The sequence below is a fragment of the Alosa pseudoharengus genome, unplaced genomic scaffold (assembly GCF_046254945.1).
Source record: "Alosa pseudoharengus isolate Yale_2024_CS ecotype anadromous, Long Island Sound unplaced genomic scaffold, YU_APseudo_1.1 YU_APseudo_1.1_scf_16, whole genome shotgun sequence".
In the NCBI taxonomy this organism is placed as follows: Eukaryota; Metazoa; Chordata; class Actinopteri; order Clupeiformes; family Clupeidae; genus Alosa; species Alosa pseudoharengus.
Window position 1 is genome coordinate 33,995,190 of NW_027468630.1, and position 27,929 is coordinate 34,023,118.

Below are 27,929 nucleotides of genomic sequence, written 5' to 3' on the forward strand. Positions count from 1 at the left end.
TTACTTTATGCTCTTCTCGATCCAGTCTTTTAAGTTATTCACACGTGTGTAGATTATGTAAAGTTCTGGGCTGCACTTCCGTTGCTCGTACCCAAAGCTCACCAGGCCGACTAGCTCCCAGACTCCTTGGTCGCTATCGCTATCACGTCTGTCGTCGCCTGAGAGGGGTGACAGGTGGGGGCTGCGAGGAGAAGGAGGGGACTGAACCATGACCACTCCACCAGTGGCAGAATAGCAGACCGGTGTGGGGCTGTGGGGATGCTGGCGGCCACACAGCATGTTGTCGGTGAGGGCCACAGGAAGCCCATTAAGTCTGTACTGTCTCTCACACTGCAAAACATCCCTCAGCTCAATCAGCCCAGTGTGAGCTGAAACTGCTGTGTCGTCCTGGGCACTGTTTTCAGGCAAGGGCCAGTCAATGGCATACCCCTGCTGGGCAGTAACCTCTCCTCCTTGCAGTCGGGGTAGGCACACAGGCATTACATGCTCGCTGATTCTGGCCTTGTCCAGCAGCTTCAGTATGGCCAGATCAGAGTCTGGCCCAGCTAAGTTGTAATTTGGGTGAATCAAGATGGCAGCAACCTGTGAACAGTGGACAGATATGAGACAAGGGGAACAGGCACAACTCATGCACAATGGCTGCCTGACATGATTTGGGGCTAAATGGCAAAGCAGGTTGCCTGGCAGAAGATCAGAGCTAATGGACTGCCATGTGCCTTGAGATTAATTAGATGCAGTAGACCTAGGACAACACTACTGTTGGGTAATTTCACATTTTGATCATCACATAGCCACCAGTCAGTGAACAATAACCTTTTATGACTATCAGATTGTGTTGCAATAGCAGCCATTATGCAATCATGCAGTGATTTCTATTCTTCATTCTTATGCTCATTAGAAAGTCCGTCAGTTATGTCTATGATTTCTGAGATTTCTAGACAAGTGATTATGAGTGTGTCCCCACCCCTTTTTTCCAGATACACTCTAATTCACACACGTACCCGCAAGAAGTCGGATGTCTCTGTGTTCATATGTACTCTTAAATTGCGCTTGCCCATCACAACCTTAATATCAGCCGGGCGAACATGTTGGGCACTGCCCGGCTCTGTCACGCAATGTGCTGCCACCACCACACTGTATTGGTTCACCAAAGTCCCGCTGCATGTTAACCGCCAACGCTCGCCTCGCTTGTCCCCGATTCTCCCCCCACCAAATCTGGCTTCCTCGCTCTCTGTCCTCCCCGCGCTAGCTCCAGAGATGTGGTGGTAGATGGCTGCGTGCCAAGGCCACTGTGTGTCTGCCAGCGTCTGGGGACTGACCGATCCGAGTTTTCCACACACTGGAGAACGGGAAGAACACAGAGAGCCGATGATTACAGTTCGTCATTTATAATCACATTATTATATCCTCTGAAATGTGATTGTAGGTCCTGCAAAGCACATTTGTCTTTTACATTTTTGTCCTTTCTTCACACCGAGCAACACTGTGCTTTGAACTAAATTTATTGAGGTTTGCGAAGAGCATCATCTATTTGGACGAACACAAGCCTTTTACTCATCATTAACAATTTAGTAATGGAAAAGCCAGCCATTAGACACGTGGTGCACGCCAGCAATTCTGCAGCGATTCTGGCTGAGGGCTGAGCTCAGTGCTGCCCTCACCTGGTGAACAGGAGACATGCTGCCCGCTCCACTTCCCTGTCTTGAGACAGGTACGCTGGGCACTGCCAAAGTGCTGGTAGAGAGGGGAGGCACACTCATACTCGATCTGGGTATACTGAGGGTGAAACCCAGCAGGAAGTGGCTCGATAGGGGTCACCTCCTCACTCAGGGTGGCTGTTCCTGGTATTCTCAGGTTGGTCAGAGAGTGCAGCCCGTGGAGTGTGGTATTTCTCCTAGAGAAATTGATGAAAGAATGTGTCATTATATGGCATTATATTGAAGTCCTGTATCCTGTACAACATTAGCACTTAACACAAAATATTGTCTCTCTTGTGTCTACAGAATGTTGCATCTACTGTACACATCCACTAGCATGTTCCTTACCTCAGAGCAACATTAGGTGGGTGAATCCTCTGTTTCACAAGCTTTGACACCTTAGGCTCTCGACAAGCTGCAGATATTTTCAAGAGGAATATTATGTATTTTCCACAATGACAAGAAGCAGTTAACCTGTAAAGTAACCCTTAATTGATATGAAACATCTAATGTTGATATTACCTTTCACACATTGTGGCTGCTTGCCACTCCAAGTTCCATCAGCAAGGCAGCTTCTTCGTAAATTTCCACTCAGCACATAGGAGTTCTTGCAGTGAAATTCCACCGTGTGTGATGTCTTTCGAGCAGTCGTCTTATAATACCCATGTTGAAGCTTAGGTAATGAAGGGCAATTATTCTTGTTGGAATCTATGATAGAGGACAGATGGAAGGGGTAGAAGGAAGATAGATAGATAGATAGATAGATAGATAGATACTTTATTGATCCCCAGGGGAAATTCATGTGCACTCCTTTTAGTGCACTCCTTAAGAGCTTTTACAGCTCCTTAAGAGCTTTCACAGCTCCTTAAGAGCTGCACACCTTATTTCACACGGGCACAAATCCACACAAAAAGAAATCCATGATGCTATGGATGAACCCATGTATAAAATCACTCTCTAATGTTGTCTGTCGGAGGACCCACCGTACCTTTGACACACATGGGCGATGCTCCACTCCATGTGCCATTTGACAAGCAGCTCCTCTGTGTCGTGCCATGTAGTCGGTAAGATTTGTGGCACGAGTACTGAACCATGCTGAGAGCATTTCCAGATGCTTCGTACAGCAAAGTGAAATCCCCATCCAGGGGCGTTGGAGGCACGCCACAGGCTTTCTTCAGTGGAACAGCTGAATGGAAAGATAGAGTGATTTAGTGCCTCTAATGTGACTATGTGGACATGACCCTTTAAAAAGTCAACATTTTTATGAAGGCCACGAGTCCAACCGTTATGAAATACCCATGCATCCCAATACTGACCTCTACTCGCTGCAAATAAATATCATTTTTTTCCCATACAACTTGTGATAGGGATTTTATGTTCAATCTGAAAGTGCCTGTTGTTTTAGTGGTTATGACTTGAAACAGAACTCACAGGTCTCGCACTGATGACCTGTGTAGTCAGCTGGGCACGCACAGCGGAAGGACTGAACAGGGTCCAAGTTGCAAGTGCCCCCGTGCAGACAGGGAGAGGAACTGCATGCTGTGGAGGGAAGATAAAAAGCCAGATGACACCCAGGAGACAGTGGCCATATTGTGCGGTGATGTTAGGTGGTCACAGTGATGATCTATGACAAGGACTGAAAGAGTACTGTAGGAAGCAAGAAACAAAATATGGCCTCTTTCTTAAATTTACAATTAAAGACTGACTCTAAACCCAAAGCAAACACCAGAGCACATAAAACTGTTTCTTTGGTGATGAAGTGTGGAAGCTTGAATAACAGTTTAAGAGAAGAAGTCTGTGCAGTTCTCATTATAAAGTGTCTCACCAGAGGCCTCCTGGAATGTAGCAAAGAAGCCATCAAAGTTGTTATATCCATCGGACACAAAACGAATGTGCAAGGAATACCCTGAGCTTATGATTGGTGGAGGACTTTCACTGCCACAGTATCGACCAATAATAGGCGAGTCCATGCGGTCACCATCCCTCACCTCGACATAGTCATACCGACAACTGTGATCAAACTCCAGGCTGAGCATTGAGAACCTGCATGAAGAGGAAAACATTTCACCTTAACTGTTCAGAATGTAATATAGCCTACACAATGACACTATCAAGTGCGCTAAGCGATGACTACTATTAAAGGTGCTCTAAACGATGTTATGCGGTTTCTAAGCTAAAACATTTTTTGTCACATACTGCAAACATCACCTCACCATCTGCTAGCTGCCTGTGCCCTGAATACACTGTAAAAAAAAAAACGCGGTCTCTGTGGACAGCCCAGGCTCCAAAAACGGCAACAAAAACAACTTGGTCCAGCCTGGACCATAAAAACATAACAAACTGTTCCAGCCAATCGCCGAAGAGATGTTTGTTTAGGAGAGTTTCAATTGCATAGGAGGGAGGGGGAGGGAGTAGCGAGCTAGCTTCCTGTTTTGTTTGAACGTCAGCAGAAGTGACATTACCCAACATCGCTTGGAGCACCTTTAAGTCTGGCTGTACACTATAAAGTCAAAGACTACACTGGAGGCAAGTTTGTACAATTTGGAGCTTGCAAATTAGCATTGCACTTAATGTACAGCATATTAGATGATTGTGTTGAAAGTAAGTGGCAAAGTAGTATTGTAATTGTAGCTGTATTCCAGAACAGATTGATTAGTGATAATCACCTGAGGTCCACCGTCATTCCTTTGTTAACATATATGGTCCACTCACATTTGGCATTTATGGGATAACTTTCTAGAGTCACATGACCTTGACGCCTTCTGATAACACCTCCACATTCTAGACAGAAAAAAAAATAGAAAATGGTAATTGGCTATAATTATGTATCCTCAAAAAAGGAAAAAGCAACATAGTTCTCTGGATTTCCTCTGTTCGTAATTCAATAATACCAAAATATCACATTAACACAATGTTTATTGAGTGTACACAATATTCAGATCATGCCTACATATGTTTCAGAGAGCCTCTCTCCCACGGGGGAAACCCAACTTACTCATGCAGTCCCCTCCAGACCAGCCCTGACGGCACTCTGTGCAGTACTGCTCTCTGATATAGAAATCATCCTGGGCCTGCCATGTCCCATTGTTGCACGTCTTACAGTTCTCAAAAATGCTGCACCCTGTAAACACAGATGGAGAAAACAGCACGATAACATTTGTTTGTTTTGTCTGTAACTTAACTAGTTGTTATATAATACAACTGCAGTTGTCATACACTACAGCTCAAGAGTGTCTGGAGTATTTATATTTAGTGGGATTTATAGACAGTGTGGTGTTATTCAATTCTGTCTCCAGTGACATGTGTTTACACTGGAGGATGACATCAGGGGAGATGGGGGATAGGCTGCAACATGTTCATTTGGCGTCTCGCTGAAGTCAAAGGGAAACTTTGAGCTTCATCTCCATGAAGGTTATTTGTTATTGTGTCTGCCCACCTTGGTGTATAATGCAGGGATCACACTCGTCCAGCTCGTTGCGGCAACAGGGTACAGCGTAGCCCACCTGTGTGCTCTGTGACGGACACTTGCAACGGATTTGGTCGTACTCACAGCACGAGCGACACATGGCGTTCCACTCAGCGCTGGGACACTTGTCATCCTGGGGCCTGGAAACTGAGAGGGCAGATCAGGAAGCATGATCTCTCTGAATCATGATCTCTGGCATCAGGTGAGGCTTTTAGTGATGACTGGATGGTATTTACTCTGCCTGAGGAAGGTCTTGGAACGACTGCAGATTGATTGCTTGCAGATTTGATAAAAACATTCTTGTACAGATTTGAGTGTGCAGACTTTTCTTTTATTACTTAGATTGATGGCATGTAAAATATATGAGACACCTCTGTTTTGAAATGTGGAAAGTAATTCATAAAGTGGTGGCCACAGCATACTTTAGAGGAAATAATTAAGATCTGAACACTTTCACTGATCATATATGCGACTGTAAACATAACTGACTTGTGCCAATTTGCCTTGTCAAATGTACATGTTTTCCAGTGAACATGCCATTTATTTGTATCTACCACTAAACCATCCTATAAACAACACATTGCACAATCATCATTGCCTAAACTCTTCAGGAGAAATGGGTCAGATTAAAGATTAAAGTATCAAGCATAAATGTATACGATTCGATTTTGAGGTTTGTGTTTAAACGAGAGCAGTGATTTCTGCAGACACTTTGACTTCTCCTGTCTGTCTCTCTGATTCTACACGCTGACTAGACAGATGAAACAACAGCAGGGAATGTCTCAGATAATAGTCATCTCTGTGGAGAAAAACACAGTCATGACCTGTAACATCTGCTGTGTAAACCTTTGACACATCGGGGGGTGGAAAGTAATGATTAAACAGTGCCCATTAGAGAAAAACCACAAAGGAAACAACTTAAAACAGACTTCCTTCCCCTCACAAGAGATATGTCCATTTTAAGCTTAATCATCTCCTAAATCTAATTCATGAACCTATGAATACACAATACACACTTCCTTTACCATTGTACTGATCTGGCTTTAATTAATGTGATTAAAACAGTTTTAAAACATGACTGGTGTTTTAGAGCCCTGTTGGCATTACTTCTTTATACGGTAGATCAAATAAAATAACTGTTAGATGACATCCAAGAAGAGATGATACATGTAGCTCTTACCATATGGCCAGGCCGTTGTACAGACACAAAGCAGCATAGCATGGAGAGCAAAAAGGGGCCAAAATGGGTTTTGGCTTCGATTTAGATTCAACTGTGCCCTAATTTTTGGTCTGACCAAAGAATGCATACTCCCGGAAGGCGAGAAGTCTATAAAACTATGCCCCACTCACTCTCTACCTCTCCTTCGTTCTCTCCTCTCATGTCATCTATGCACACAAACGCACGGAGTGACAGTTCTTCCTTCTTGCTCTGCCTCCTTCCCTAACCCAGTTGCCTGTCTCGGTCTGTGCACTGGGAGCAGAGAGACTGTTTTATGACTGCTGGGCTTTTGTAAACTATACTCCAGGAGTGTTGGGATGACGCAACAGCTGCTGACAGACGGACTCCACTGTAGAACACAAACCCTTAACCTCAGTCCTCAGTCCTGCCACATCTGTGAGAATTACCCCCCCCAGTGCTTTGTTTATGAAAAGGAGTTTAAATAGAACTATAAAATATTGACACAGCTATGAGTTTTGGCGGAGTGGTCAGTCTATACTGCTAGGGGAAAAGATGAGCCATGCTAATGGAGAACGCAGAGAAGAAGTTCATGACTCACCTGGCAATGAACATTTCAGGGCTCCTCCCCCAAGGATTGTTCCATCTCCTGCTCACTGATGTTCTGACTGACTGATGATGAAAGCATGTCTGCCTATAGTTCTGATAGCAGCTTTTCCACTCCTATACTGTATGCCCCACAGGGAGGCCTCTGTTCAGAGGAGATTGTTGCACACATAGGCCAGAGGGATGAAACATTGCATTTCCATGGACACACATTTTCCATGCACCACTAAATGATTCCATTTTCCAGCCCTTTAATCCAAATGGGAAAAAAATAATTGTGTTTTTGACTGACTAATGCAATAGGTATTTGGAACATGTGTTTTGAAATTACACAGAACACATTGGAGAGACAATATAGGATTCACCACGGGCGTTTTTCGACCAACAGAGATCTGTTTCCATTTAGAATTCTTTGAGCCTTGAAAATATCTAGTGAACCAGCCCACATTTCCACCAGTTTTGAATGAAACGAAGGATGCATCATCAACAGAGACATAGTGTGTATTACTGAACTGTAAAATGACATGCCCATTCCGATTCACAGGAGCATTTTTGGTGCCAGCCAGCTCTCACCCAACTTTTTATGTTCTGAACTGATTTATTTTTGGTCAAAATGCTCAGAACGGTTCAACATCTGGACCATGAACCAGAAAGGAGCCAGTTCTTTGTTGGTAGAAAAGGCTTGTAAGGGACTGGTAATGTATCTTGCAACAGTATTTGGAAAAAAGGCAAAAGCAGTACACCATTTCAGCTGTAAACTGATGTTAAATCTGTTCTCTAATGATAACACCGCCCAGCAGGCCATGTGAAACCTAGAAGCATAAAACCTATATGTAACATAACAGATGAGGATAAAATAACTTTTATTTTATAGAAAATCAGTGATACAACACAATACTTAAGAAAGGTGTTGGCTTAGTTTCTGATACAAACATGTGTAATGAAAAAACAAACGCTCTATACAGGTGTAAAACTGCATGGGTAAAGAGTTGTTAAACTGAGGACCGTATATTTGTATGTACAGTGTCCTGCCACTAGAGGAAGCCATCTGCTCTCAAATGAGCAAACATCTGTAACAGAAGGTTCTCTTGCAGTCATGAACAAACAAGAAAACACAAATATGCATTTCACTAACCGAATATGACCAAACACTACTTAATGCAAGAAGAAGTTTATTCCTGTCGATGTTTACCTGTGTACTGTCCAATTGGATTCTGTCATTGGTTTGGGGGGAAGGAGTGTCTCCATTGCTGTGTGTTTACAATGTTGTTGGCATCTTGTGGTCCTTTTCTGTGTATGTGTTTTAGACATCCTGCTGCACACTAAATTTCCTTTTCTAAGGATAAATAAAGTGAAACTTGAAAATTGAGTATTTGAAAATAAAAGTGCTAGAAGTTTAAATAATAATAATAATAATAATAAAGCGTAAGCATGCCTGAAGCTTTATCTGTACATATTATTCGAAGTCACTCACCAGTGTCATTGTGGACAGCATCATGTGATGTCAGAAACAACCTGAATATTTGACCTTAAGAAAACATTCATACTTTCTTCATTCACCTCTGAACAAAGCAGCTAGTAGTAACCTATTGCCTGTGGGATATGGGATTGTGATTTTGTTGATGACTGTGACATTGCAACATCGTTTTTTAACAAGTTATTTTGTTGTTAAGTGCACAGCCCTAATAGCGTATTCCTCATTGTAGTAGGCTACCACATGCCCGCAAAGCACATCGCCATAATAGTGGTCACATGATTACGCACAAACGAGCACTATCAGCGTTCAATAACTTAAATGGTTTTAGTTCTCAAAACTGCACCTGCCGCAAAAAATATTTGACTATAAAGATCTTTGTGAGTTATTTCCGTTTTACATAATTATGGACAGGCTATACTCTGTAATTGATTAGGTACGTTACCCTCATCTTTTGAAAGTGGTCATCTGACAAAGGTGCTAACTAATTGACTATCTCATCAAACACTTCGGAGTTGACAAACATGAAGAAATCAAAGGTTGCTCTTTTCATATTTCTTTTCTCGAGCATCATTCTTAAATTCTACACTACAGTCGGTCTGGACATACAGCTTGGTTTAAAGGTTCCAGTTGGATATGACAATGGATATTTTCTTACTGGAGCATCACGACATTTGCTGCATAAAACTTCTCGAGTTGTGTCTGATCCCACGAGTGAAGTTATCGAGTTATTCCAGGAAGGCTGTCTGTGGAGCGAGAGCTTGGAGATTCTGGAGCGTCCCATGTTTGATGAGGAGCATACAGGTATCTGGAGAGAGAGAGCACAGGTCCAACAGATAATACATTTAGAATCGGGATGTGGCAGAGTCACCAATGGGCTTGCGACGTTTACAGATGGATCCAAAGCGTGTGTGCGTTATGGCATAGATGCTGACCAGGTTCAAGGTGAGATACTGTCTTATCACTTAGCAAGGATGCTTGGTATTTACAACTTACCTCCTACAGTTCTATCCAAACCGGATCCAGAGAAAAAACAATGGATGCTTGTTCGTGAAAGTATCGAATCTTTGCATTGGACAACAGAAGCAATCGTCTCACTGACTGAATGGGTACCAAATCTAACAGGCGTGTTCATACCGACTGCTCTGCGGAAAGGAGGAGAAGGTTTAAACCCGACCAATGTGTGTTTTAACGCGTTGAGAAACAAAACAACAACGTTTTTAATTGAGATGATGCAATGGACCGACCTCATATTATTTGATTATTTGATTGCAAATTTTGACCGACTTGCAAGTAATCTTTTCAATTTACAATGGGACGCGCGCATGATGGAGAGAACCACTAGCAATCTTCTCAAGTCTAAAAGGGGCTTGGTCTTCATAGACAATGAAGCTGGGCTAGTGCACGGCTACAGAGTCTTGAACTCGTGGGAGAAGTATCACAAGAGACTCTTGAGGACAGTTTGTATTTTCCGAAAGAGGACTGTTCAACGCATAGCAGAATTGAAGCTTCAAAAAAACGTTAGTTCACGATTGCTTGAGCTCTATAAGGCAGACGAGCCATTGGCACTTGAGCTTGGGTTTCTTTCGGAACAACATTTGGAGACCTTGCAAAATCGGGTTGACCTGTTGTACGAACATGTAGAGCGATGCAAAAGCGATGCAAACTGAGACACGCTGAGCCTGTTTCGCATTTTGCTGTAAATTAATCTCATGTCTGATTGTGTTTCTTTTATGTCATAGCATTCTCTTGGAGAGAGCACCCTATACAGTAAACATGTACCTCTGATTGTATTGAAGTTATCGTGATGACTCTGTTATCATTTGAAGTAGGCTATTCAGTTAATTTTTTATTTCAAGAGGATTTGTTGCCATAGCATAGGGCCTACCTAATATTAGAAAATTTCTTCAATTTTCTTGCTAAATCAAAACAGCTAAAACTTCTGCTAAAAAAGAGCCGGTGCAGGCCCAGCCACAGTGGGGGTCCATGTTGGGGCATGGTGTTTGTGTGTGTGTGTCTCTGTGTGTGTGTGTGTGTGTTTTTTTTGTGTTTTTTTTTTTTTTTTGGGGGGGGGGGGGGTCAAGGAAAATGCTTGCACAGACATAATCAGAAAATGCTTGCACAGACACAACCAGCCCAGGCATCTGATCATAACTTCCTTCAGATAGGATAAATGAATAATTCCAGACATTAATCTATTAAAATATATATATATATATATATATATATATATATATATATATATATATATATATAATATTTATTTATTTATATTGGGGGCAGCCATGGCCTACTGGTTAGCGCTTTCGGACTGGTAACCGGAGGGTTGCTGGTTCGAACCCCGACCTGTAGGAATGGCTGAATTGCCCTTGAGCAAGGCACCTAACCCCTCACTGCTCCCCGAGTGCCGCTGTTGTAGCAGGCAGCTCACTGCGCCAGGATTAGTGTGTGCTTCACCTCACTGTGTGTTCACTGTGTGCTGAGTGTGTTTCACTAATTCACGGATTGGGATAAATACAGAGACCAAATTTCCCTCACGGGATCAAAAGAGTATACTCACTTAAACTTATTTCTAGAAATGAATGCTGATATACTGTACTATTCACTCAGATGTTCTCAATGTTTTTGGGGCTAAGGCTCATTAACGGTCAAACCAAAACGCCAAGGCACCCCAACTTATGGTTACTAATTATGATAGTAAAGGCTTACCAGGGGAGTTCATTCTCATCATATCCCACAGACTGGGAAATGTACAGTAATTGTATTCTGTTGGCCAACTAGGGAAAAGGGTGCAAAGTCACAAGAGTCCTCAGATTGGTTACTAGACCTGATTTTTTGGATGTTGGTAGAGCAGGTAGGTGAAAAAGCAAAACAAATTGCAACATATTGCTTATACTGTAGGTGGTAAACTAAGGCGATTTTGCCTAAAGGAGTTGCGATATCGATTTCAGCTTCACATCATGAAATCAAACTGAGAATGATAGCCTGTAGCCTGGAACACACCCCGAATTTATCCTGCCCATAAAATATACGGGCAAGATGTTCAGGCCAACCAAATTGTTTGGGTGGGCTTTAACAATGTACTAATTAACAACATTGTGGCAGTTACATCACCTGACAGTGTTTGAGTTGATTTTGTTCACAACAAAATTGCTGCTCCTGGAGAAGCGAGATGATAGATTCCACTATCAGATCTGTCATAAAAGATATTGACAGTGTGTTACTCGGTTTTTACTTGTTGTTAATGTATATTTTCTACAGGCCTTGCCATCAGCATGTGATGGGCACTTTCAGTGGACTGTTAGTCAGATTTAAGTTGGTGTCAGTTAAAGGAACCGTATGTAAGAAAAATATTTCAATTAATCATAAAATGGCCCTGATATGTCACTAGACATTAAGAAATCATGTTCATTTCAAATACTTATATCACTGACAACAGTAGTCCGGCCAGGATATTGTCATTTAAAAAGTGAAGTTGCAGCCCTCAACTGATGTTGATGTTGTGTTTTGTCATGTCATGTTGTGTTTTGGCCTGATGCGCCACCCTCCACCTATCTACTAATCACGAAGTCAGTAGTGTTTCGCCATCAGGGTTGGCAACCTCGAGTCAGGGGGGAGGGGGAGGGGATACACCGCTCTTCAGTATTTTGAAAGTGATTGCCGTACCAGTTTTGGCCACAATCTTACATATGGTTCCTTTAAATAAAAATTGGTCTTAAACATTTTAAAACATCTCAGAAGAAATGTCGTTTTGGAGGAGGATGTAGTATTGTTTTCTTTGATATGTTCCTATTTTTTCCATGGCTATTTAACATATGGGTGGGACTTTGCAAGTGGTCGGTTGTTCAAATAGGACCCATGGAATTCAGTGTTAAACAGACGTTTTGACACACAGTTTTAAACATGGCAAGTGCATCTAGCTGTCCATTTTTAGGAGAAAGGGAATTTCACAGTGAATTGCCATGGACCCTCAACCCTATGTTTCCCATGCTTTTGTGAGTTTACCCCTGGCTAGTAGCCCTGGCAGCAAATGTAATTTGCTGCCGCTAGGGTGCGTCTAGATTTCTAGGCTACCTGGCTAGGCCATACTGCAGCAATTTCCTTTAGTATCAAGACTGATTTTGAACCGACTCTTCAACACTAAGAAAAGGAAAGAATGGGTTTAATCCAGGCAACATACCTCTGTCAATAATTTAGAGATGTTTGTCATTTGGGCTTCAATTCTTTACTTTCTTTATCTCTTTACCTTCCTTAGCTACCTCATTTGCCCACTACTCCACGCATGACTCATACTCCTTGTCATATCCAGTTTGTCATTGTTCTCTCACTTATTTTCCCTTAAGGGATGGGATTGTTTTTCATCTTTATTCCTATTTTCTTGAGAATCTACATGAAAGCATTGCTATGAAAGCATTCACCCTTCATATTTTTGGGACGGCTGAAAATATGGTGTATTTACAAAACCAAACACAACATGAAAGAATGATCTCTTCCACTCTAGCATGAAATTGCACAATAAAGCTGTAAACATATTTCTTTTTGACCCTTCAGTTAAATTCCAGTTGTAAATGAAACAAGCCTAAAAACAGAATTAAACTCTTGACACATGATAGAGTATTCTATAAAAAAATACTGAAAGGTCTTACAGTAATTTATCTACATCTGATCAGTGAATTGACTCTTTCCAAATATGTTATGGTTCCTGTATAATCCCATACTATTATTCATGTAGGTATTTCTGAAAACTCTGGGAATATGTCTTACATGTTGTCTGTCTACTATGTGGAAAGAGAAAGACATTTCACACTTTCCCCATAAATTGCAGTCCAAAGCTCAAGAACACCTGTGAAATTGCAGTTAAGAAAGCTATGTATTTTATGCACCACAGCACAAATGTAAGGTATACCTTCAAGGCCCATCACTGATTATCATCATGCCTAAAATGCTAGGCTATATGCCAGGTTTTTACGAGTGAGACCTATTTGTTATTGTCTGTCTATCCCAACATATCTGTTTTAAAATGTAAATTGCCATTATGGGTTGGTAAAGTACTAAGGAGTTATTTTTGACATTTAAACATGAACAGTTAAAACAGCACCTACCACTGTGTATCTCTTGGGAGGTGGAGAATCTGCATATCACTGAACCATTCTGAGCACAATGCACACCGTACATCCCATTTTTTTTATTGCACAACAGAGGGTAAAGACTATTGGCAATATTTAGAGAAGGGTAAATTATAGGAAGTAGCCTTCCTGTAAAACACCCGGAAATAACATGGCTATATAAAGAATATAGGGGGGGAAAGGTAAATTCTGTAGGTACAGGGGTATAGGCTATTAGGGATAAACCTCTTCAACAAAGACTATCCAATTGTAGCCTATTTTTTTGTATGTATGCATGTATGTATGTGATATATGTTTATATTATTAATTGCTGCTGTAACACTTAATTTCCCTTTGGGGATGAATAAAGTAATCTATCTATCTATCTATGTAAATGTAGGTTATCCGAGGTGATACAATCTGACGTCAGTCATTGATGATTTCCTTAATTTTCTTATTCCTGCGTGTGATGGTGGTTTAGACTAGATTGCAATTAGAACTGGACTTCCTACCTCTACCCCTGCCACTTCCTGGTCTGCCCACGGATAGGCACTGTGGGCAGCCGTCGCAAAACGCTCACCAGTCTCCGCCTCTTCTAACGGGAGCATTCGACGAGACTCGACCCCAAATCGAATTTCCCTTACATTTGTCCGTCCCGTTTAGAGCGGAAATTTTGATGTATGTTCGCTTGCGGTCGCTGGTTTGTTCTGTTTACAGACCGTTGGTAATGAGTGAATTTCTTGACGAAAAGCAGAATCTACGCTTGTTCGTGTGATGTAGGAATCCGTCATGCAGGCCTGAGGCTATGTAGTAGTAGGCTACTTCAAGCTGGGTAGGAAAGCCAAGGATGTGGATTTGGTATATTTTGCTAACTTCTGGGCCAGGACCTAACTTGGCTGGTGAGTTAGAAAAAAAACAGTACGATACAAAGCACTTACAACGTGATCTTGGCAAGTGATTTGTTGTGATGTTTTGCAATGCTACAATAACAGCATTTTCACTGGCTTGTCATTCCGTTAGCACGAGAGAGCTGAGCAACAGCGCATGTTGTGTTTGGATGGATGGATGGAGGAGGACTGGACATGACAGGGCAGAGAGGGGCGGATGTGAAAGATTCGGAAATTTAGCTTAATAAGCATCTGGATGGTTATCCAGGGAAGGAGAGCCAAACTATCTCCGAATTAGGAACCCTTTACATCATTCCAAGTCAGCAGAACAATGTGTTCTCAGAGCAAACAAATGCTGATTATACCTAGTAGGCTATTTACTTTATTTATGATGTTATATTTAATTTGGCATTTGGTAAAATAGATATCACACAAATGTAAAACCTTTCAGCTGGATGCACATGTTGAAGTGCAATATTTATAAGGCCTTAATCAGTTTGGCCTTCTGCAAAACATTGACCCTTCTCTTCTCTCCTGTTATCCCCTTTAAAATGCAATTCCTTATCAAACATCTTGGGGAAGGTTCTCGTCCTGATAGGCTGGCTACAGCTCTGCACCGCTAATACCTTTTACTTATGGTCCACTCAGGATGTGTTGCATGCTATTAGAGATTGTCATATTTCACTAAATAGGTGTAACTAAGTGTTTGTTAACGAATACACCATAGCCTGGTAGAGCTATTGTAAATAGAAAACAGTGGTGAAAGGTCATGTTTTGCCATATTTCTATGCATGTCATGTTTGTCTTGATTGATGATTTATGCATTTGTTTGCATTTGTCAACCTAAAGTAATATTTGGAAATACATGCTTTAACAATTACAGTTGTGCATTTTTATTTTTGACCAAAAATAGTACGCCTTTAAGACCTTTGTAGGAACCAGTTACATGAAAAAACAGCCAAAAGACTTATACAGGGGAAAACACATTGTATTTTTCTGTATTACCGTACTTTGTGACATGTTTGCTTTTCAATATAGGCTAATAAAAACTTGAATATGCTATTGCATTTTGCCAACATGTTCATGATGTAGATATATGATAGGCCTAGTGATGCAATTGCACTTCTGCAAAGGTATGATTAACTTTAGAGTCGGTGTAAAACAGCACCACATAGCCTAAATTCTGTGTGTTTGCTTACTCAAGAACACTATATGAAATGGATATTTGTCATTGCTATATTTTTGTTATACTATTGTTCGCTAATTGTATGCTCCCTTGGGTGTGTACACCTGCACAGAAGCAAAGTGAATGTGTGTGTGTGAGAGAAAGAGAGAGAGAGAGAATGATTGTGAGTTCCTAATATGTTAGATGAATTGTAGCTTGTTCTGCTTGTGTTCTCTGTTATAGTGTAATCTATCTTGTGCTCTGTGTTGACCTACTTATGTATACCACCTCCAGGCAGCCAGCCTCCCCCAGGAAACACCATCACCGCCGCTACATGCAGCATTCCAGGCAACTTCACGTGTGAAGATGGACAGTGTGTCCCTGGAGCTGTGCGCTGTGATGGACAGCCTGACTGCTTTGACAATAGTGATGAGAAGGGCTGCTGTAAGTCCAACTGGAGCGTCACATAAGTGTCATTTATTCGTCTTTAAAGGGATATTCCACCATTTGGGGAATTACACTAATTTTCCACCTCCCCTTGAGTTAAACAATTGATTTTTACCTTTCTCCAGTTCATCCAGCCGCTCTCTGGCGCTCTCTGAGTCTGGCGATACCAGTTTTAACTCCAGCCTAGCATAGATCATTGAATCTGAGAAATCATTAGACCATTAGCTTCTCGCCGGCTAGCATCACATTTGAAAGTGTCTAAGATCTCGTTTCATTATCTGTTGGTCTTATTACACTTTGTAACTTGAGAGGAGACAAGTTTTCAATAGGAAAATTACCGGAAATCTTAGACACTTTCAAATGTGATGCTAGCAGGCGAGAAGCTAATGGTCTAATGATTTCTCAGATTCAATGACCTATGCTAGGCTGGAGTTAAAACTGGTATCGCCAGACTCAGAGAACGGCTGGATGAACTGGAGAAAGGTAAAAATCAGTGGTTTAACTCAAGGGGAGGTGGGGAATGAGTGTAATTCCCCAAATGGTGGAATATCCCTGGTGTTGTCTTTCCACTGGAGTCTCAGGCTCTGTTTATGATGAATTTGTTGAGCATTGTGAAATGTGCGATCACACAGTGTGTGTATTATGGAGGTATATCCTAAAAGTCTCTCCTTGGATACTTGTAGATGGATGGATCAATAAAGAGAGGTTATTTAGGATTTATTTGGCTCCCCCAACAGTATTTGACAGAAAGTTAATCCCTCCTGGACAAACGTATCACAACTATCATAGAGCCTTCCATTTAGATTCTATCCAGGGGAATTGAAGTCAGAGTTGTACTCATTGATTTTTTTTTTGTCCATCAGGATATACAACCCCGGGGTGTGGATTCTCACTGTGATCTCTTCTCTGTCTGTCACAGCGATGGGCTTTGTGTAACATTAGATCACCTTGTTTCTGTGTGCGCCGTCTTGTTTTCTTGTTGTGTGTTGTGCTGTGATTCTAAAAAAAGGATGACTTGGTAAAACCAGAGACAACACTGGGGGCGTATGACCGGACAAGAATGTAACATTACTCATAGACGCTTTTGTGAGGCAGAGGCTGCTTTCAGAACAAGTGATCCACTGTCATACATTTTTTGTACATGTACAGTATATCCATTAGCTTTAGAAAGTGATTGCCATCTGACGCCAACAATTCTTGAAGCAAATCTTTTAAAGCCATGATTTCTGTTGCTAAAAATGACTTTGTTGACAGAAAAAAACAAACTAGCGTCCCAATTCAAATGACCGTGTGTAACAATATCATCTTTCACGGAAGAAGCCTAAATATAAATTCCAACAAGCAGTGTTATGTTGAAACCCAGGAGAAATGAGAGGGTAGGGTTGCCATTAGTTTAGGCAGGGAACTTCACAGTTTGCTGCACAGCAAGTGCCCTCCTTTCTGAATAGGTCTCTAAAACAACATGGCAATGAAATCTGCTGAGAAGTCGCAGTGCGTGCCATTACACCCCTTAATAGGCCAGTCACCATATTTTCAGACGTCGTTTTTTTCTCATTATCTGTCCTCACAGCCAGGGTGAGGTCCAAATGCTCCCCGACTTTCTTCCCATGTGCCAATGGCGTCCACTGCATCATCGGGCGGTTCCGCTGCAACGGCTTCCCAGACTGTCCAGATGGCAGCGACGAGCACGAGTGCGGTGAGTGTCCCGTCAGAACCGTCTGTGTGCTCCACACTAAGCCCTGTCAGGCGTCCAGCCGGGCCAGAACAAGCAGATAATCTGCCCAAATGTTGCCTCTCTCCCCCAAGCTGAGCATTGTCATCAGTTCAGCATGGGAGGATGGCCCACTTTTGTCCATCAATTTTAATGACCCATTAAGACCGCCTCTCTGACTGTCTGTCCGTTTGTCACTTCCTGTTGCCCAATAAGTAGAGTGTGGGGTTTGTATCCGAGGGAGCAGTTACATTAATAAAACACTCTCTCCCTGGACTACAAATGGTTTCTGATGAAACCCACCTGTGACACTTTACACCTTACACATTGCTCTTGTGATCTGCAGTCGATAACGCTGACCTCTGCGCGAGTGCCAGCAGGTTCCACTGCAACAACGGCCGCTGTGTTCACTTCAGCTTCCTGTGCAACCGTGAAGACAACTGCAGGGACAACAGCGATGAAGAGAACTGTGAGGCCACTACAGGTACTGGATGTGTATACATATGGGGTCAAATCAATATGTTCATGATGTAAACATTCTGAAGCATTCAGAATGTATCACTCCACTTACATAAACGCCTGCTCTTCTGTCTCATAGGGGAGAATAAGTGAGAACAGGTCATAACTTTGATAGTTTATTACCCAAGGAAATTTATGTGAACATGGTGGATTTTTACTTATTTACGCTAAACTACATTATCAAATAAAAGTGTTTGGTTTAGTGTCAAAACACTGCATATTGTATATGTAGACAGGCTGACACTCAAGAACTGAGCTTGGAGCAAGTCCTCTGAGATTTGCAAAGTAAACAGTATTCAATTGAAATAGCACAACACTGTTCCTCACTGTAGCTATATAATTTAATATAAAAGCAAACAGCCTACTGTAGACTTTCATGGTTCACAACTTTTTGCTGAGCTGCAGTTAGTGCACTCACTATTCCCGAAAGTAAGGGTTTGATGTATGGGGGGTGCATACGGTCCTTCGCATGTAAGAAGCGAATAGCTGATAGAGGCTGTACATGACAAGATTTCACTTTGCCAATAGCGGCCAATGTTTATGGAACTCGATGGGAACCATATTTTAAAATGACAAGTCAATATAACGGCGTAGCCATGTGAGAAGTCGTGCTTTCTTTGAATCAGACTGCGGCACCATCCATCACTTCTGAGGCAGTATCAAGCAGCACCTCAGTAGGCGTGCGAATGAAATAAGTGGAGACAAATATAATGGGAGTGGTTTGACAGACCTTTCACTGGTGCAGGACCTGGTAATGGATTGAGTTGGTTGTGAAGTTGTGAGTGAAACTTTTCTCCTGCCAAGACTAGAGAGAGAAGTGTAAAGATGTGAAATTGCATTTTGTTAATTCACTTGGCAAATACATTGACTGCCACTACCCCACGAGTCTGAGAAATCATCCAATCTTATGGTGACAATTCACAGATGACTAAAGGAGACATATTGAGGTAATACGTTTTTGATTCCATTTGCACATGGCGTTTTCCCACACAATAAATTACCAGTAGACAAAATCATAACTATTAGGTTTCAGCCGCTTTTGATGCAGTTACTTTTACTATGTTTGAAATCAAGAGTGTACACACTTAAGCACCAAAACCAAAAACAATGTTGCAGAGCAGAAAAATTCTAATGTACAAGAAGAAATTATACTAGGTACATAGTAGGAAGAAGGGAGAGATGGGAGTTGCATTGATGAAGTGGAGGCTAGACCATGAAGGCCTTGCAGGCTAGAGGGAGAAAGGGACGCTTGATGTGGACAGAGCAAATGAACTAGACAGTGGGGGTGTACCTGTAGGGGCTGCAGCACTGACCTGATTCATTAGTGCTCATTCCTCACTGTCACTCATCTGCGCTCAGGCCCTCTGATAACGCGCAGTCTGAGCACAGAGATATCTCCCCGAGCCCTCATCACAGCCCTGAAGAAGACATTAGAGAGAGAGGCCAATCGATCATATTTGCTCAGGGAGGAACACGTCTAATTTATATCACTCAAGGCTACCACCTACCCTCTTCCTTTGTATTGCTGCTGGGTCTTTTTTGTCCACCTCATAATAGCCACAGCCTTCTGCGGTTCTTTCAATAAGAAGAAAACATTTCCCCTCCTCATTGTATGTGTTTGATGGTGTCTGTGCTGTTAGCAAAGACAGACTATCTGACTTGCAGATTTATTAACTTTTCAGTGTTGGGGACTCGGGGAAGGGCTTTTTGGCAACTTGTAATCAAAATGTAAATTTCACCAAGTCATGCAGTGGAAGTTAATTTCAGGTGTATCAAGGAAGCATGAGAAGAATTTACCTCCGTCTGCCTCAGAGAAGGCACACCGTTTTCTAGTAGCACTGATGTGGAACATTACTAAATTCTTCGAACTAATGAAAGATTCCGAGTGTTCTGTGGTGTTCTGCTTTGTGAGCACATTGTCAATCTAGTGGTAATATGAGAATGAGAATTCAAAGAGCACGCTCAAAAGTGGGGTTTCCAGGGAATGTTTTGTGTGAAAGACCGTAGTCTCATGCATGTTGGATGCATAATGTTTGCACTCTGATAACTGCTGTCAAAAGGGTCATAAAAACATGAGGAAATTATAAACTCTCATTAACGCGGACAAAAAAAAAAGACAACAGGAAATTGATTTTTTTTTTAGAAGCCGTCTTGATTAGATACACATTATGAAAACACATCCCAAGTGTGCCCTGTCATTCAATTAGAAAAAAGACTCTCCCTCCCATCTCACACACAGGGTTGCCATGGAGGGCTGATACCAATGCTGAAGCATTCCCACTCCAACTTCCTTTTCTGTGCTCCTCTCTAAAGACCCTATTTACCCTCCACACAATGTGCACAAAGGAGGCATAAAAGTAAACAACAAGAACCCACATAGAACGAGGCCATCCCCCGGTCCTGCTGACCGCGTCCAGCATAGCATGAAGTGTGGAGAGAGAAGCAGCTCTTTCAGGGCCAGCCGCCAGGCCCCAGACGCCACTTCCTGCTCTAGCTCCACTCAGTGGGAGCCCATGAAATCATCCATTAATTCAGTGTTAATGTGGCCTGGGGTGCAAAAACTCAACTTTGTTCTCCATTTCCTGTCAACCTGCAGCATCCTCTCTAATTCTACTATGTCGACATACAATAGAACCTGTGTCATCTACAAAACCTCATTTGCCAATTCATTTTTCTGCCTCTTCCTCATCTAATCAAAGTGTTTAAAACCCTAAATAAAACACTAATCCAAATGTATATCAAAACTATAATTGTAATAGTAGTGTAATCTGTAATAGTAGTCATGCATAGTGTTACTCATGGCTGACAGATGTAGTTCTATGGGTAGAAACACATGTGTGATGTGCTGAAGGACTGGGCCATCAGCAGGATGAGCTCTCCTAAGTATTAACCGTCTTTGTCCCCTTTGACCCATCAGTTGCGGCCCCCCATCGAGACCTGTCCCACCTGGACTATTCGGGCATGACCGGGGTGGTCACTTGCTGCGCCCTCTTCATCGGCCTGCTCTCTGCTCTGTTCGGTCTGGTCCTGCACCACCAGCGCAAGCGCGGCATCCTGACCGGCCACGGGACCCAGGCCCGGCACCACCAGCCGCTGCTGCTGTCCCACTTCGTCATCCTGGACCCGGGGTACCCGCGCCTGTCCCCTCCCTCCACCGCGCCCTCCAGCCCAAGCCCTTTCTCCTGCAGTCCACAGGCCCGTCCGCTCCCTGCTGGGTCTCCACCGTCATACTCGGAGGCAGCGCTGGACTCCAGGTGGGTCTAGAAGTCGTGCGAGAGTGATGAGGCGTCTCTGTGTGCCAAGTGGAGGGAGGCAGAGCATCCAGCTTCATTCATTTCAGAAAAGTTGACTATAAACTGTTTTCTCAATTTAAAGTAGTGACCATTCCATGATCTTCTGCATTTGGAAAATTAAGTTGCCTCATCTCCCTCCGAAACTTATTAAAATAAGGCGGTTTAATAAAATAAATTCTGAAAACTTCATCCAAGATATCCTAAATATAAACTGGGAGAGATTCCACTTAATTCCCACCAGTGTTGGGAGTAATGCGTTACAAAAGTAATGTAATTACTGTAATGTATTGCTGTTTGCGGTAACGCGGTAATGTAAGGCATTACAAAAACAAAATTGGGTAATATTTACTCGGTACAAACTTCAGTAACGCGCGTTACAATGCATTTTAACCCAAAATTAAGCGCTTGTTTTGTTTTGATACATATTCGCAAACACCACCGCGAGAACAACAGACGAGAAAAAATCCGCGCAAAATAGTAGAACGTATCTCCTGATACTGGTTGAAGATGACTGTGGCTGCAGCAGACTCAAAGTCGGACTCTATTTGCAGGATGGACATAAGCCTACGCTCTTTATTTTTAGCTTGTCAGAGACAAGGATATGAAGAACATAATAGTTAGTGCACTTTGTGTGCGAAACCAAAAGATCTCACTATGCCTCGCGAAAAAGTAATTTAATGAAACATCTAAAGTGGTGCCACGCTAATCTTTTTTATTCTTGATAAAACACAAACTATGTTCTTCTAGTGCATGACAGCTTTGAGCTGTGAACTTGAATTAAAGAGAATAAAGGGATAGAAATGCAGAAAAAGATCGTGTAGCCTGGCAGTGCCACCGCTCCCACCACGCGCATCACGCACTTTGCGTAGGGCACCAAAGGACAGAGGGGGCACCCAAATGTAACCAATGAATAGTAGCTTTACTGCAATTTCACTCTTCATCAATAACGTTTACAATGTCAGAATGCACTAACACCATGGTACATGGAAGTTTGATACTTTTTGGGTTCTCTCAATCTCCACCACGTAGTACTAGTAGAATGGAATTGGTGGGTCTTCAATAATTCGTTTCCCAAGCATTTAGGCTACATGAAGCACATGATATGCCAAGTCGACAAAAAATCCATTCAGATAGCTAGGTGGATACCAGGCTCATAATTCACTTTTATTTGCAAAACGAAATGTGAAGCAACATGTCATTGCATACTTTCCAAAGCAATGAAGGCTGCTTAAAACAACTTAACATTGTGCATATTATTGTTAATATTGTGCTATCAATGTAACTCAACAAACAAGGCTTGTAAACAAGAGCTGGCAAAAGGGCATTATGAGAACGTAAAGATCAATGCTCTTAAAGTGACCGTGCACCATTTATAAGAAAACAGCATTTCTTCAGAAATTAATTTTAAAAAAAACACAGTAATGGTCTGTATAATAGGCCTTTTATTTTACTTTAGGTGTTTGAGTTACCATTTAAATGTCACTCACTCAAAGCCACTCACTTAGGACACCGAAATGGCCAGTAGGCCACCATCTTGACATGTCTTTATTAAGCTTTGATTTACAATAGGCTCTCTATTGAGCAGGCCTAGGCCTTAAAGTAACAGTATTTATATCACAATTTACCAGACTTTGACCTTTTGTCGGTTTTTAACAAAATTCTGACTATGATTGTTCCTTGTTTTGCATCATAAGCACTGCGCCTATTGCATTCTTACTGTATGTTGTTAGCCTTAAGCCTAGCTCAGTAATTATGCTATACCACATCTCCCTCCATTGGAATAGCAATGAGCTGCATTGAGCGTAATAAACTGCATTTAGAATGGCAAATCCATATTTCTAGATATTTTGGTGAAAGTAACTTAAAAGTAATGCAATAGTAGTGTAATGCCTTACAATTCAGAGACAGTAATATTATAATGTAACATTACGATTTTGAAGTAACTTGCCCAACACTGATTCCCACTGCTAGGGCTGGAACGACGCGTCAACGTCATCGATGACGTCGACGCAAAAAATACGTCGACGCAAAATATGCGCGTCGATTCGTCAAGCATAACGTGTGCTGCTAAATATTTTTAATTTTACACCTTCAGTGTTTCCCATACGTTGACTAATCTGTGGCTGGGCGCCACGAAATCGAAACCGACCACCACACATTGATGTTCTATGTTGTACTGTTTAAATTAAAGATAAGATAAAATCATTTAATTGAGCTGCACTTTTTACTCACGCAGCCTTTCCTCGCCCCGCCCGCTCTCTCTCGTAACGAGGCCGCTGCTCCTCCTCTGCATGTGCATTTAACAAAATATTCACGATTGTTGAAGTGTTGCACACTCAGCCTTTTAAAGGAGAATTCCGGTGTGATATTGACCTAAAGTGTGTTGAAACATGATACCAAGTGTGAACGTATGTCCCCTGCACTCCAAAATCTGGCGCTAGTTAGCCGATGCTACCAACAGCTTTTTCAATGGTGGTGCTTCGGCATCGGGCTAGCCATGCAAATAAATCACTGTTTTACACCATTTACGAGGCTCAATGTATCTCCACACTTCATTGGTAGACTTCCGAGGGCCCTGACATTTAAAACGAGACATTGAGAACTTTAAAAAAGCACTGGTAGTTTACTTACAAGACGATTTATACAGACAGTATCTTCACGAAGTTTAGCGTTTGCAGCCATCTTGAATTTAGTCACGATAAGTCGAGCAACGAGTAAGAATGAACAGGTATGATAAGGGATCAGATTCCAAAAATAATTCCGTGGAAATGCATGGATTCCAGTTGCTGCTACTGGAAGAAACTGGAATCCATGCATTTCCACTGAATTATTACAACTCATGTTAACCTCAACAATGAGTGTGTGATCCTTTGATAATAGCTGAAATCTTTAGTCAACACTTTTCCACTATTGGCTGCTCTGAATCTAGTTTTATTCACTCGGGTCCATTCCCTACTCAGAACAGGAGTACCTCCTTTTGTTTTAAATCTATTTCTCCAACTGATGTACAGCAGGTCATTAACAATCTTAGTTCTGAATGTAGTGCAGGTCCAGATGGTCTAGATATAAAAATGTTTAAACTTGCCTCTCACGTTTTGTTGTTTCCTTTGGCAGATTTGTTCAACCTGTCACTCACAACCTGTGAAACACCATCATCCTGGAAAAGTGCGAGGGTATCTCCTCTTCATAAAGGAGGGGACACCTCTGATGTTAATAACTATAGACTAATATCGATTATTAATAGCGTAGCAAAAATATTTGAAAAACTTATATTCAATCAATTATCATCATATCTTACAGAAAACAACATTTTATCTCAACACCAATCAGGTTTTCGACCAGGCCACTCAACTACTACTGCCCTCCTAAAATTTACAAATGACATCCGGTCAGCAGCTGATAATAACATGCCCACAAGTGCCATATTTATTGACTTATCAAAAGCCTTTGATATGGTCAACCCATACCTTCTGCTAGACAAACTATACTCTATAGGGCTTTCTACTAATGCTTTATTTTTCTTTAATTCATTTCTTCACCATAGAACTCAATGTGTCTCCTTTCAGGGAAGTCAATCAGAGTATAAGATTATTGATAAGGGTGTTCCACAAGGCTCATCACTGGGCCCTCTGTTGTTCTCAATATTCATTAATGATCTCCCGCAAGTCTGTTCTGATTGTCTTATCCACTTATATGCTGATGATACAGTTCTGTATGCGTCTGAAGCCAATGTCTCACAAATACAAGACACTTTGCAATTTAAATTCTCCCGGATTCAGTCATGGTTCTCATCAAATAAGCTTCTCTTAAATAAGAAAAAATCATACAATATGTTGTTTTCCACCCGACCTGACTCAATGATGTTAAGTAACTGGTCAATTACCCTGAATGATGGAACAGTACTCAAACAAACTGAGAAATTTAAATATCTAGGCATTTGGCTTGATTCACGGCTATCCTTTAAATCTCATATTAATTATATAACTAAAAAAATACTTGGCTCCCTGAAATCTCTTTATCGTTCCATTGATTGTTTTTCACAAGATGTTAGGAAAAGAATTGTGATGCAATTATTATTCCCGATACTGGACTATGGTGATGTTATCTATGGCAGTACCTTTGATACAAATCTTCGTCCTCTTAATGTATTATACCATAGTCTCTGTAGGTTTGTGCTCCGGTGCCCCTACAGAACCCACCACTGTACAATGTTTGAGGCCTTGAACTGGCCAAGTCTCAAAAACAGGAGGCAGCTCCACTGGTTAACTTTTGTTTTTAAATGTATTTACCTTAAGTGCCCGTTATACCTGAAAGAACTATTAATTCCCTTTAGTTCCCAATACAGTCTCCGGCACATAGACCACTTATTCCTAGTTACCCCACGGCTCAATAAGGAAATTGGGCGTCGGGCCTTTAAATTTAGAGCACCGGCAGACTGGAATGCACTTCCTTCCTCTCTAAGGTCTATCACATCTCTCCAAATTTTCAAATCAGCTATAATGACGCATTTTGAAACTCTGTGCTCATGTTTTTAAATTATTACTATTTTATTTTTACTTAATTTTTAATTTTTTATTATTATTTTTATTTTCTTAATTATATTATCTCTCTCTTGTCTTTTTATGCTCAGAGTGAAGAGAAGGGCATACATTGTGATTCTTCTATTTTATTTTATTCAAGTGCTATGTATAGTTCACAGGCGTGCTAACCTACCCTGTGTTTCTGTTTACATGCCTATGTGTGCTGGAAACTTAGTGGTTGGTGAGGAATGGGGTTGGGGGCTGGTCTGGGGTGCAATGTTTGTTGTGTTGAGTGTGAATGTGTTTGTGTCTTGTGTTTTGTCTAGTATGTATTTTGTTATTATTTCAAAAAAGGGCATTTAATGTATTTATGGACCCCCTTGAAAACGAGATGATTCATCTCAAGGGGCTATCGTTCATAAAATTAAATGTCAAGATACAAAGCCACAAATGAGCATTAATATTGAGTATACAGTCCACCATCTAGCTATGCTGACACATTCTATATATTCATATAGATGTCTGTATCTTGTCCATGCTCTTGGGGGGAGCCTTATTGAATGACAGTCTGTCATTCAGCTTTCTGTTTGTGCTCAGTGTCCTCTTTTTGCTTCCCCAGCTATCCATCCTGGTTTGACCTTCCACCTCCCCCCTATCTGCCCCAGACGACCCCAGATCTGCCCACGTATGAAGCCTCTGTGGAGCATCTAGAGACTCCCACTCACGGCAGCCCAGCACACAGCCCTCCCGACGCAAACCCACTCAGGGATTAGCACTTGAGCAGGAACTCAGCAGGAAACTCGGCACTCTCAAGCACGTAGAGGAGTGGATCCGTGCCCAATAGCACTCTCATGTCTTCAAAATATCTTTTTGAAACTCATATTTGTTTTGTTTTTCCTCGCTGACAGTTAACTCTTCCAACAGCAACGGTTGTAGTGTGAAGGACGGAAAGAAGGAATGAGGAATATGACTGAAAATGACTGTTTGTGTGATTCACACAAGAAATGCTTCTTCTCTATCATTCTCTTTCTTGTTAAATCATGAAGAATGCACACTGTGCCATATTATGTTTGATAATTGGAAAATAACTGCAAACTACTTACAGTAGTGTTACTATTCCACTGCCACAAGCAGGCAACAAAAGACTGTATAAAGTAAATAATGAGGAAATACAGAATACAATTGTAACAACTGGAAAAAGTAAACGTGGCAAGGACTTCATCTGTATGATTGTACTGCTCCCTAGTGGACTTTCTGATATTGCATGAGTCTTGAGAGGGGGCCTAACCAGCTGTGTAAAATGGACATTCTGTTGAATAACAGAGCTATAGAAGTTCCAGATATGTGTTAAACTCTTACACCACTCAGACTGTACATTTTTTTTCGAGTTGACTGTATTCCTTTACTCACACAGTTCCTTCACATTACCTATTTAGAGAAATAATTTTGTAAAAAATGATGAAGAAGGATCTCAATACAAAACAGATGTCAGACACCTATTATTTATGAAAAACAATGTTCTGCAATATCCTTGTTAATGTGTTTGTGATTATTGACAATGTTACAGTGTTAACATGTAGAATCCACTAGGTGGCGCTCCTCACATTTCAAAATGCTGCTGTTTGTCTTGTCATTTATAAAGACCATATGAAGTCAACTGTCCTTTCCAGTTTGCTTGACTGATGAGACTTTGTGTTGAGCAGTTTATTTAACTACATAATCTATAACGAGAACACCTATTCTGTGGGAAGTAGGACATGTCCACACACAACATCCAGAATATCTGACATTTCAGCTGTTCACAGTTCATATCTGTGCTGGTAACAGATAACATGGTTTTCTAATGGAAATCAGATCTGTGG

The 27,929-nt window shown here is 41.6% G+C and overlaps 3 protein-coding genes across 3 annotated transcripts; 2 read left to right on the forward strand and 1 right to left on the reverse strand.

Annotated features, from left to right (window-relative positions):
* pamr1a (peptidase domain containing associated with muscle regeneration 1a) lies at positions 1-5,293 on the reverse strand. The gene is made up of 11 exons (XM_076286633.1): positions 5,134-5,293; positions 4,693-4,818; positions 4,364-4,478; positions 3,523-3,740; positions 3,129-3,236; positions 2,686-2,883; positions 2,220-2,405; positions 2,046-2,112; positions 1,662-1,894; positions 1,002-1,339; positions 1-582 (listed from the first exon to the last, which is right to left on the reverse strand). Exons 1-11 carry the CDS (start codon positions 5,261-5,263, stop codon positions 1-3), a joined length of 2,301 nt encoding a protein of 766 aa, XP_076142748.1. The 5' UTR covers positions 5,264-5,293.
* A 3,651-nt stretch (positions 5,294-8,944) lies between these two features.
* fjx1 (four-jointed box kinase 1) lies at positions 8,945-10,090 on the forward strand. Its single transcript, XM_076286634.1, has one exon. It carries the CDS (start codon positions 8,945-8,947, stop codon positions 10,088-10,090), a length of 1,146 nt encoding a protein of 381 aa, XP_076142749.1.
* Positions 10,091-14,121: 4,031 nt separating this feature from the next.
* LOC143125966 (low-density lipoprotein receptor class A domain-containing protein 3-like) lies at positions 14,122-27,736 on the forward strand. Its single transcript, XM_076287838.1, has 6 exons — positions 14,122-14,424; positions 15,872-16,021; positions 17,595-17,720; positions 18,082-18,219; positions 21,172-21,508; positions 26,687-27,736. The coding sequence occupies exons 1-6, from the start codon at positions 14,373-14,375 to the stop codon at positions 26,838-26,840; spliced, it is 957 nt and encodes a 318-aa protein (XP_076143953.1). The 5' UTR covers positions 14,122-14,372; the 3' UTR covers positions 26,841-27,736.
* The last annotated feature ends 193 nt before the right edge of the window (positions 27,737-27,929 follow it).

Coding starts and splice junctions, on each gene's coding strand:
- pamr1a (XM_076286633.1), bottom strand. CDS start 5,263: ATGTGTCGCTCGTGCTGTGAGTACGACCAAATCCGTTGCAAGTGTCCG. Junction 4,479..4,692: donor GTCTGGAGGGGACTGCATGA/GTAAGTTGGGTT, acceptor TTTTCTGTCTAG/AATGTGGAGGTGTTATCAGA. Junction 2,406..2,685: donor ATCGCCCATGTGTGTCAAAG/GTACGGTGGGTC, acceptor CCTCTATCATAG/ATTCCAACAAGAATAATTGC.
- fjx1 (XM_076286634.1), top strand. CDS start 8,945: ATGAAGAAATCAAAGGTTGCTCTTTTCATATTTCTTTTCTCGAGCATC.
- LOC143125966 (XM_076287838.1), top strand. CDS start 14,373: ATGTGGATTTGGTATATTTTGCTAACTTCTGGGCCAGGACCTAACTTG. Junction 14,425..15,871: donor GCCAGGACCTAACTTGGCTG/GTGAGTTAGAAA, acceptor TACCACCTCCAG/GCAGCCAGCCTCCCCCAGGA. Junction 18,220..21,171: donor GAACTGTGAGGCCACTACAG/GTACTGGATGTG, acceptor TTGACCCATCAG/TTGCGGCCCCCCATCGAGAC.